At 35.2% G+C, this 11,700-nt stretch overlaps 1 protein-coding gene across 1 annotated transcript; it reads right to left on the bottom strand.

Moving 5' to 3' along the window:
• On the bottom strand, positions 3,872-7,167 carry LOC107613800 (vacuolar protein sorting-associated protein 29). Its single transcript, XM_016315955.2, has 5 exons — positions 6,726-7,167; positions 6,217-6,314; positions 5,920-6,120; positions 4,764-4,901; positions 3,872-4,406 (listed from the first exon to the last, which is right to left on the bottom strand). The coding sequence occupies exons 3-5, from the start codon at positions 6,049-6,051 to the stop codon at positions 4,104-4,106; spliced, it is 573 nt and encodes a 190-aa protein (XP_016171441.1). The 5' UTR covers positions 6,052-6,120; positions 6,217-6,314; positions 6,726-7,167; the 3' UTR covers positions 3,872-4,103.

Here is an 11,700-nt window from a genome sequence, read left to right on the forward strand (position 1 = left end):
AGGAGTAGAAAATAAAATTTTATTATTTTTACTATTATTTTTTATTTTACAAAATTCTAAAAATAAAAAGTACTGAAAATAAAAATACAAATAAAAAACATAAGTTTTTAATGCATGAAAAACGCAAAAAACCTTGTACTAATGGATATCCAAAGAGTTCTTCGGATACTAATTACAATCTTGCAAGTAGCATTTGCCTAGGAGTTTAGCTGTTCTTTCTTTCAAATTAAACTTGGGTTTTGCTAAGGAAAAATTTAGATCAAGTTCTTCAATCCTTACATTCATTTTATCTTATTTTTAAATAGGGACGGAACTAGATGAAATATTAGAGAAAAGTCAAAAATATTTACATAATAAAATAAAACTAAAGTAAAATTTTAAGAGGGGCTAAACTAAATTTTACATATAATTTACATGTAAAAAATTAAAATTAGGGGGCCATTATCCCCCTTTCTCTCTATGTGGCTTCGCCCCTGTTCTCAAATAAAATGATGACATCTAGTCAATTTTTCTTGATAGATGAATGTATATTTTTAGTTGTTAAATTATCTACATCATAAAGAAAAATTTTATAAAAGAGGATATAAAGGTCTTCGTATAATTTTTTTGCCTAAAACATGAACAATAAGAAGAAAAATACCAAAGAAGAGCACAAGCTATGGAGCTAAAGGATCACAACGAAGAGTTATGAATCCGGCTTTTAATAAAGCTTGGATATGCTTTTCAACGACTTGCACTCATTCAGGACCGAGTTCATCATTTTTGTTGAACAGGTCCTGAACCCGGGTAATCAGCGAACTTGTGACTCATGAGGTTCAGGTATTCCAAGCATATCAGAGGCTTTCCAAGCAAAGAGATCGAAATTTTTGTAAGAACTTAACGAGATCTGCTTTCAATTCTTTATCCAAGTTGGCTCCTATGCTTGTCATTTTTTCGGCCTGATCTCTAATTTGAACTTCTTCTGTCTTTTCCCAAGTCGTGGCTTTAGTTCTTCTCGTATTCGGACACCACCAAACTCAATGGTGTTGTCTTCTTTTCCCTTATTACCTCCAGGTAGGTTCAAACTTTCATTATAAGATTTTCGTGCCAATCTCTGATCTCCTCTTATGGTAGCGATTCTCTCTGAAGTCAAAAATTTCATGCAGAGATGAGGAGTAGAAACGATCATCGCGAGTTGGTTCAAGATTGTCCGACCTATTAGTGCATTATAGGCTGATGTTATATCAACCACAATGTAGTCTATACTTAAAGTCCTAGATTCCATACCTTTACCGAAAGTGGTATGTAACGGGATGAAGTCGAGAGGTCGGATGGGTGTATCTCCTAACCTGAAAAGAGTGTCAGGATATGCTCTAAGCTCTTTCTCTTCTAACCCAAGCTTGTCGAAGGCAGGTTTAAACAATATATCGGCCGATATTTCTTGATCTACCAGAGTTCTGTGGAGGTTTGCATTGGCTAGTATCATGGTAATCACAATGGGATCGTCATGGTTGGGGGGGTCACTCCTTAAGCATATACTTTGGTGAATGAAATTGTGGGTAAGTCGGGAGCTTCACATTCTCCACTGACTTGACAGGCTTCTTTAAATGCCTTTTACGAGAAGACTTTGTTATCTTGCCTCCTGTAAACCCTTCAGCTATCATATGGATATATCTATTAGGGGTTTGTGGTGGCCGATCTCGTCAACCTTTGTCTTCATCGCCTCTCTTCCTTTTTCCTTGATCGTCCGATCTTTTTGCAAGGTATCTTTCTAACCGACCTTCTTTGACCAATTTTTCTATCACATTTTCAAGTTGTAGCACTCATTGGTTGAATGCCCTATAGCTTGTGATACTCGCAGTATTCTATCCGACTTTCACCTTTCTTGTTCTTAATACGACGAGGTGGTGGAAGTTTCTCGATATGGCAGATCTTCCTATAAATATCGATAAGAGAAACTCTTAGAGGGATATAATTATGGTATCTTCGGGGTTTGTCCGAGCTATATTCGTCCCTTTTCTTTGCTTCATTCTCTTTCTCCCGAGCTTGATAAGGAGGATTTTGTCTTGGAACGGGTTCTATAAATCGAGCATTTTCTTCCATGTTGATGTATTTTTTTGCCCGCTCTTATACTTTGTACAGAGAAGTCAGATGTCACTTTGATATGAAATGAAAAAACGGGCCTTCTCTGAGGCCGTTAACTAGCCCCATTATTACTGCTTCTATAGGTAGATTTTGAATTTTCAAGCAAGCTTTGTTGAATCTTTTCATATAAGCTCGGAGAGTTTTTCCGACCTCTTGTCTGACCCCTAGGAGATTAGGAGCGTGCTTGACTTTGTCTTTCTAAATTGAAAATTGGTTGAGAATTTTTCTTGCAAAGTCGTCAAAGAGGTCACTGACCTAGGTGGTAAGCTATTGAACCACTTCATCACCGCTTTAGTTAACGTCGTTGGGAAAGCTTTGCAATGGGTTGCATCGAATGCATCAGCCAGATATATCCGACTTTTAAAGTTACTAAGATGGAATCTCGGGTTGGTCATTCCATCATAGAGGTCCATGTTGGGGTTTTTAAAGTTCCTGGGAACCCTAGCCCGCATGATTTCTTCTATAAACGAATCTTTTTCTCCGAAAGGATGTTCCTCTCGGTCTGCATTGTTGCTTCGATTTTGAAGGAAACCTAATTTCAACAGTTTTTCTCCTAATTCTCTTTGCTATCGCACCTCCCTTCACAAGTCTCTTTCAACTTCTCTTTATCGCTCTATCTCCTGCTCGAGTTGCTCTAATCGGCCATGATGCTCGTATACGAGTCCCATAATTTTTGTTGGGTGCATAGGTTCCTCATTCTCTGGTGGAGTATTTTTGAATTGATTCTCCTGGGTTGAGGGTTTCCCGATGTCCCCTCCTCATTAGGGCCACTTGCTCTATCATATCGTGGAGATATTGTGAGTGCTCGATCATCATTGTGAGGTTCTGGTTCTGATTCAGACACTGTATGTCCGTCTTCGAACTGATCATCCGCCATGGTTGGGTGTAGACTTCCAGGTCCCTAGCAACGGCACCAATATTCCGAGGGTTACTTGAAACTGGGTTGCTTTTGGTTCTGAACGTGAGGTCCAAACTCCTTCTGGGCAGCGTCTGACTTATGTTGGTGTCGAGGTGCCGCTGTCCGAGTTCCTCGTGAGGAGGTGGGGATGGTACCTGCAAGAGACTCCGATGCCTAAGTTAGCAAGAGTTTTGAGCAGATTTTAGTAGATTGGGTTCTAAATATACCTGAGGATGTCAATGTACTTATAGTAGAATTGATAACCACCTTTTAGAGTAACTCCACCTTTAATGGTAAATGATTATCCCTTTTATTAAAAAGGTTGTTCAAATCCTCCTTCTAAATGGATAAGAGATATTTTAAGAATCGGTTACTTACCTAGGTAAATGGAGCTGGACTCTTCTGATGTCCGACCTTTATGAGATCGGGTTAGGGTGAATTGAATTAGATCTCTTAATTGAGCTTTATCCATTTTGAACCTAACTAAGATTCTTGGGCCAGGTACAAACAGAAACTATTAAAATGATTTATTATATAAAAGGATACAAATTATTTTGCATGTTATGAAATGAATGTTTTTCTTTCATTTTCTTTTAATCGACTATACATTTAATAAATCAAGATAAAATATAGTGCTTAATTTATGAAGAAATAATTTGAAAGAAAAATACACACTCAATGATTACGATACAACAGAAAGAGAAAAGAAATCGAAAGAACAACTTTTACCCAAAGATATATTAGTTATTTAATAAAACTGTGACAAATGCTTAAAATATACTGTAAGTGAAAAAGTGATTTATACTATGCACAATGTTTATAGTAAAAAAGTGATTTATACTCTCAATGGAATGCACAATGCTAAATTGCTAATCAACCATAAATGTTTATAGCATCCAATCATACATATGACAAGTTGATCAAATTCTAAGAATACATATGATAAGGTTTTTACAGTCTCCAAAACAGAATAAAACTAAAGCAGAATACCCTTACAAAGTGAAAAAAGGGATGAAAGAAAAAACACTAAAAACACCAAATTTAAAAAGATACAGGGAGATCAAGACCAAGATACAAGTGCCTAATGGGCAGTGTGGATGGAGGCTGTTTTCTTAAAGTCAATCTTGTCAACCTTAACCTCTCCATCGATAAGTTCATATACGTATACCACAACACGCAGGCCATCAATGTCCATGAGGACGAAACTCGGATTCACATCATAAGTGATGCTGCTATAGGCGCCTGTTGCAGAACCAGGATTTATAACCACACCGCCTTCGTGTTTGTATGCGGTAAACTGATGTGTGTGACCTGTGACAAGGATGTCTACATCTAGCTGCCTCTGTAGCATTGCAAGTGAGTCTAGGTCTCCCCAGGGAATAACCTTCATAACCATTAAGATCAAATAATCATCATGTAGTTATAAATAATATGCAACAAATTTAGAATGAGATGTACCTTCCAGAACATATGAGAAAGTGACAATGTAATTGCACAATAAAGTGACACTTGCAGAATGAAATACAACCATTCAATATAGATTGAAAAAAAACATCACTGAAAATACTTCCCAAAACCCTTTTTCTCTTGGCTTAATATGAATTAGCTGATCATGAATATCAAAGTGAAATAATCTTCTCTAGAAAAGAGAATCCTAAACTGATTACTTGTCACAAAGCTAAAAAAAAACTAGAAATAAAGTTGGAAGGAATAGTAAAAAAGTGTTTAAGGAAGATCAGACCTGATGACCATGGCATAGTCCCAGCTTAAACTGACCAATGGTCAGTGTTTTGGTCTCTGGATATCTTGTATCTTCGTCATACTCACCACGAGTTATATGCAAGTCTGGACAAAGAGTCTTTAAGTAGTCATGAACTTCCTGAATATAATTTGCATAAAGTTAGCTTAAAAGTTCAAAGAAACTCGGGCATAAATATGTCATTGGATTAAAAGGCATGCAACTTGATGAAAAACTTCATTTCTCAATAACAAGTGTATATACAATAACTAAGACTTGTCCCACTAGGGTCAGCAACATAAGTCTACCTCTACCTCCGTTCAAGTTCTTTGATAATCCTCCTGGAAATTTAGTGCAAATTCTCGATGATGATGTAAAGGGGATGTATACACCCCATATAGCACCTTGTAGATAGTCTTTCTGTTTTTGGGCTTCGGCCCCGATTACCAACCAAAAAAAAAAAGGACAACCCTCCATTTGATCCACTCTATAAACTAGAGTGTCTACAAACCTTTTCCAAACAAGTCCTTACCACTTTAAACCAGCTTAATTTTGTAATGCATTCATTTTAATCATGTATAGTATAATGTGTCTACTCATCCATCTAGCCATCCTCATCTCTGCAACATTGCCAATTTAATAGCAATACAATAAAATTTACCCTCAAGCTTTGGTAGTAATATTTAATCCAGATATATGTGTAACACACACACACAGATATACCATGAAAATTAATTAGTTTTAGCAACCTACTTGATATCAAGCTCCTTGTACAGAGGTTAACAGAATATATATCAATGACAGGTTGAATTGCAAACCTTAGATCCATTAACAGCACATCCGATGTTACAAAAACAATAGGAGGAAAAGGGAATACAGAGAATAAAAAAATCTCTCAAGTTGGTCATTGGAAGTGGAGAACAATAATGCAAACTCCTCTTCACCATTACTAAGTGGCAATCAAAAACAGTCCATAGAGGTGGTCACTGATTTCCAAAATTTACAATTAATATGAAAATCACTAATTTTGTACGCAAATGCACTCAAAAAACAATAACATGCAAAAAACTCAAACAAGGTAAAATAAAGGATATCAGCAATGATTGAAACAAATTAACTTAAGATCAGTAACAATTGAATTGGATAGAAAGAGCGAGACCTTGATAGAAAGGTTCCCTGTACAAATAATGTGTTGGATCTTGCCAGGAACAAGCATGGATTTGAACTTAGCAGGGAGATCAGGAGCCCTATGTGGTATGTGTAAATCCCCAAGAGCCAACACCAACACCATCCTCAGTGATTGATCACAGATTCAGATTATTGATTATTGATTTAAAACCTAATTTTCCAGGGAATCCACCTGCACGCAAACATCACATCAAAATTGCAAACGAGAAGAAAACAAATTAGATTATTTGATTTGATTTGAAAGTGTGAAAGAGAGAGAGAGACGAACTTGAGTGGCTGTGGAATCAGACGCCGCCGTCATGATTGAGGGGTGGGGTGGTGGCAGCAGCGGCTGAGCGGCAGAATCAACACGCAGATACAAAGGAACTGACGAATCAAAACAAAAAGTTCAAATTGAAACGACTAAAACCCTCTATCTCCTAACAAAAAAAATTTCATCTTACAGAATCATTATCAATTAAATACTAATTAATTAATATAAGAACATTAATTTTGTATGAAAACATATAAATGCAATTATACAAAATTTTGTTCACAGATTGGATGACGAAAATTAATCATTGGATAAGATTTCGTATCCGCAATTTTTAGGGTATTCGATGGAATATCGGATATATCCGAAAAAACAGAAAAAAATATAAAATTAACAAAAAAAAATAATATAATTTAACAGAAAATTAATCACAAATAACAACAAAATTACATAAAATAAATTTAACAGGAACCAAAGAAAAACACATCAACACAGAGAACACGAAGAACAGAGAATGCAGAGACCAAAAAGTGAAGCAAAACGTTGAACAACACTCCAGGCAAAACCAGTCAACCAGATGCTGAACGGCAGATGGCGAACCGGCGGGAATGGAGGACGGTAAGGCGGCGAGAATGGAGGACGGAAAGGTGACGAGAACAGATGACGGCAAGGCAGCAAGAACTGATGAAGGCGATGCAGTGAGAACGGATGACGGCAACGCGGTGAGAAGCCCAGAACAAAGGACCGCGAAGCGGTGCGAACGGCGACGGAACCACGGTGGTGAATAGTGGAGGAACGCGATGAAGACAGGACGAACGCGAGGAAGAGAGGCGAGTGATCTCTGACAAGCAGTCTACTGTGGTGGTCAGAGAAGAGGGAGTCGCCGAGCGGGGTTGACTGGGAGTGCTGGTGTGGGGGTGAGACCCTGAGAGAGGTATCGCGCCGAAAATTAGAATTTTTTTTATTTAAATTAAATAAATCTAAAATTTACGGAAATACATAAAATAAAAAATATTTACGTACCACATGTCGGATACCGTAAAAGTAACTAAATTATATCTGTATCTCGTCTGTGAAGAATTATAGCATTTGAAGAACCGTTGAGTATTAAGTTGTGGAGTCGAATCAATAAAAGCATTATATACATTGTAGGTAATTTGTAGCAAAATATTTTTGGAGTCTTTTTGTTGTCTTCTAACAGAATTTTAGATATTGATAAGCCTTATTTTATATTGTAATATATGTTCTTATTTATTATGATTATTTTAGTTTCAAATGTCTATTGATTATATTTTAATTAGTTAGAGAGGTGCGTAAATTTGGTGGTGCGCACATCTGTTTAACTTTCATCATGTTTCAGAATCATCGACAGTTGGATAACAACTTAATTTGTAGTGACATACTATCCTTCATACAGTTCAGCCCATCAATTATTATCTCTGTTCTATAAAGTGCAGTTAAGCAAAACTATCACTTCAAATCCTCATATAGAAAAGTCTTGATAGCGAAGCAAGATTTCAAAACGAATAATGAATACTCGAAATGCATTCAAAAAATTGATTAGAGTATCAGTACCAAAATACGCTCAAACACAAAAACTATTTTTTGTTGTCTACCATTAGTATTTTAATGTGCCAGTTCTTCCTTTTTTTGCCATCAAGTGTTATTACCAAGTCTTTCATTTTTTAACTAATTTACATAAATATTTTATTGAAAAGATGAAGATAAATTGTTTAATATGATCAGTGTTTTTTTAAAGATAAAATTTTATTATTTAGTTTCAATAAAAAAATAATATAGTTTCCTAATATGAAAATAAAAATAAGAAGATTGGGTCTTCTAAGTTTAAAGAACCCAAATACGGTAAACAATGGTAAAAAGGGTCTGTTTTTAGTAAGTTTAAGTTTTTTGAGATTTTTTGATATGGAAAATAAATAATATTAAGATAAAAGGGTCTATCTTTAGTAAGCTCAAGTCTTTTGAGCTTTTGTGATAAGCACAATAAAGAATTTATAAATATAACCCAAATGGGGGTTTAATAATAATTGTTAAATTTTTATTTTTATCACAAATATTTTTAAAATTCATTTAGTGTATCTTAATTTTTTTTTACCCTCTAAATTTATTGTACTCTACTACTCTCCTCTTTATCCACAGAACCACCACCACCTACTCTACTCTTTTCCGGTCTCAACTCATCTCCCGAAGTTGTTCTTAGCCTCTCTCTCCCCATCATTCATTCTCAGTATCTCACTTCTCTCTTCGCATCGTTCGTTCTCAGCCTCAGAGCATTTTCGTTCTTCTCTACCTTTGTCATGGCACCCACCTTGTTCCATCACCGCTGGGCGTCGTTGTTCTCATTTCTCGGAATCGTCGTTCTCACTCCTCAGCGACATCATCCTTAGCAGGCAGCGATGGCATGGGTCTCAGTGAGTCAACGTCATCATCGGTGCCGTGGTGCTCCGTCTTCCCTTCATCCTCCACTTCCAGAGTTCCAATAGAGAGCCTCAGCCTCCGGCATGAATTTGCTTCATTGATTTCATTTTTTTTATGTTCTTGTTATATGAATCTGCTTCATTGAACTTATTCAATTATTTTTTTTGTTCTGCTTATTTTTTGTTAAGATTTTTTGTATGAATTTATTTCATTGATTTTATTCAGTTAATTTTTTTTGTTCTGTTTATTTGGTTGTTTGAATTTTTTTGGGTTCTGTTCATAAGGGTTATAAATTTTAGAATTTAATTTTATAATTATAATTATAATTTTTGTGTTTATGATTCTGTTCATGATGTTTTAGTTTTATTTTTGTTCTATCTTTATTTTTTTTACTATTGTTTGTTTTTTTAATCTGTTTGTAAATTCAGAAATTAATATTGTGATTCTGTTTGTAAATTTAGTGGTCACTATTGGTTAATTTTGATTATTTAATTATAAATTCTAACTAATTTGTACTATTTTATTGGGTAATTAACTTAAGTCACCATAAATTACAGGTAGTATCAAATAGTCAAAGACATATAATGGATGAAAATACGAATAATGTTGTGATCATGTGGATGAAGATACAACTTCTGATGCGGTGGATATGGATCAATATCATATAAACTCTTGGGAAGATATTGGTAAGATCGATTTTTCGGGTTTATCTATACAAAATATTTATGAATTTTACTTTGCTGATCTTGGCTTGGCATTCGACTTTTATAATTCATATGCTAAAACGAGGGGTTTCAATGTGCGAAAGAGTAGGAGTAGAAAAGTTGATGGGAAAGTCATAGAAAAACATATATTTGTTCTTGTGAAGGCTATAGATTAGAAAAATAGAATCATCTGAAAAATCGAGTTAGGGAGCCAAAACCAAAGACAATTGTATGAGTAGACTTCATGTTTTCTTAGATATGATAACTGAGAGTTGGACAGTGAAAATATTTTGTGATGAACACAACTATGAGTTTGTTGTTCTAAAGTTAGCAAGAATGTTAGATCTCACAAGAAAATCACTGAAGCTAACATTAGTCAAATGAACCATATGAAAGAGGTGGAAATTAGCATACCAAACATATTCGGGTCATTAGCTAGCTAGTACGGTGGGTATGAGAGTGTTAAATTTTCAATTAAGGATATGCCCAATCAAATTGCAAAGTAAAAAAGACGATTACCTGATGATTGAAACTCTGCAACGGCTTACCTGAAAACGCTAGCAGTAAGAGATCAAAACTTGTTCTATAGTGTTGATAAGGGCAGAGAAAGGGTGTTTTAGCAAATTTTTTGGTGTGTTGGCCAGTGTCAGTTGGACTACAATCTGTTCAGAGATGTGCTAGCATTTGACGTCACATATAAGAAGAATAGATATAGATTGCCGGCGGTAATATTCTTGGGAGTTAACCACCATAATCAAACCGTTGCATTTGGTTCTGCGATAGTTTCGAATGAGAGAAAAAGTACATATGTGTGGTTACTAAAACAACTTCTCATAACAATGAAAGAAAATACACCGACTTAAGTAATTACGGATGGTCATCTATCGATGGCTATCGTTATTCAAGAATTGTTTCCCAATATACATCATAGGTTATATGCATGGCACTTGATACGTAATGCAACAAGTAATATTCACAAACCTCAGTTTACGAAAATGTTTACAAAGTTAATGCTAGGTGATTACGAAGTTGGTGTGTTTGAACAAAAGTGGGAGGAAAAGGTTGGATACTTTGGAGTGGAAGATAGCGAATGGCTAATAGATATGTATGGCAAAAGAAACATGTGGGCTACCATTCATATCCAAAGAAAATTCTTTGTCAGGTTTAGAACAATTTCGAGGTGTGAAAGTTTACATGCTGTCCTCAAAAGATATATTAAATCACGCCATAATTTGATAAAATTTGTTCAACACTTCCAGCGTTGTTTGAACTACATGCAGCACAGAGAGAATTTGGAAGACTTTAAATCATCAACTAAACAACTTGTGATGTAGACACACTTTCAACAATTAGAAAGGTCAACAGCCATCATTTATATCCAGCAAATTTTTATGTTGTTTCTTTCAATGCTTTATAAGGCCAGCACATTGAAGGTTATATATGAAAAGGAAAGTAGTTATTGCAAGATATATCAGGTGTCAAAATTTTATAAGCCTAACATGATATGGCATGTGTCTTTTCATTTAAGAGCAAGATGACTTTAAAAGCCCATGCATGAGAATGGTCTCCATAAATATTCCATCTAGTCATATACTTGCTATTTTGGATTTTCTAGACATTGCAGAACTGCCAACATTATTAGTGCTGTGAAGATGGACCAGAAAAGCTAAGGAAGCATTAGTGGATATGATGACATAGGCAGCTTAATGGAAGATTCCTTAGCTATCAATTGGCGTGCATATTTGGCACATTGGTGTAAACAAGTTATGAATGAAGGGTTCCTAAAAGGGGATCTATTTAATAAATCATGAGATGCATTGGTAAATATACTTTTATGGATTAGGGATCATAATGGGGAGGATAACATGATGGAAGGGCATGCGAAATATATATATGAAGGCCTTGAAAAGAACGGAAGTATTGAGACAGAGACCACAAGGAAGCCTAAGCGTTGTAGCTACTGTCACAAGGGAGGTCATAACATAACTATGTGTTCCATGAGAAAAATGGATGAAAGGACTCCCCAATTTGATGGTGACGGTGAGGAAAATAGTAAGGGTGAAAATTACTCCTTCGTAGATGTTGAAAGTGATAAGTATGTTCACACTGAATGGTTTGATGATGAAGATATAAGTACAATAAATTTGTTGAGTATATTTTGTTACGTATAATATTGTATGGTAGTTCATTGGCCTTCCTATTTGTAATTTTGATCCAAAAATATTTAGATTCTTCAATGTATTACGAAGAGAGTGGTGGTGAGACAGACTCCTCAATGAATTTCGATTCTGATGGTATAAAATGTTTTAAATTTTATTTTTTACTTTTTATTATACTTATTTTATTTTTTTTAAATGTA

This window comes from Arachis ipaensis, chromosome B08 (assembly GCF_000816755.2).
Source record: "Arachis ipaensis cultivar K30076 chromosome B08, Araip1.1, whole genome shotgun sequence".
Taxonomy (NCBI): Eukaryota; Viridiplantae; Streptophyta; class Magnoliopsida; order Fabales; family Fabaceae; genus Arachis; species Arachis ipaensis.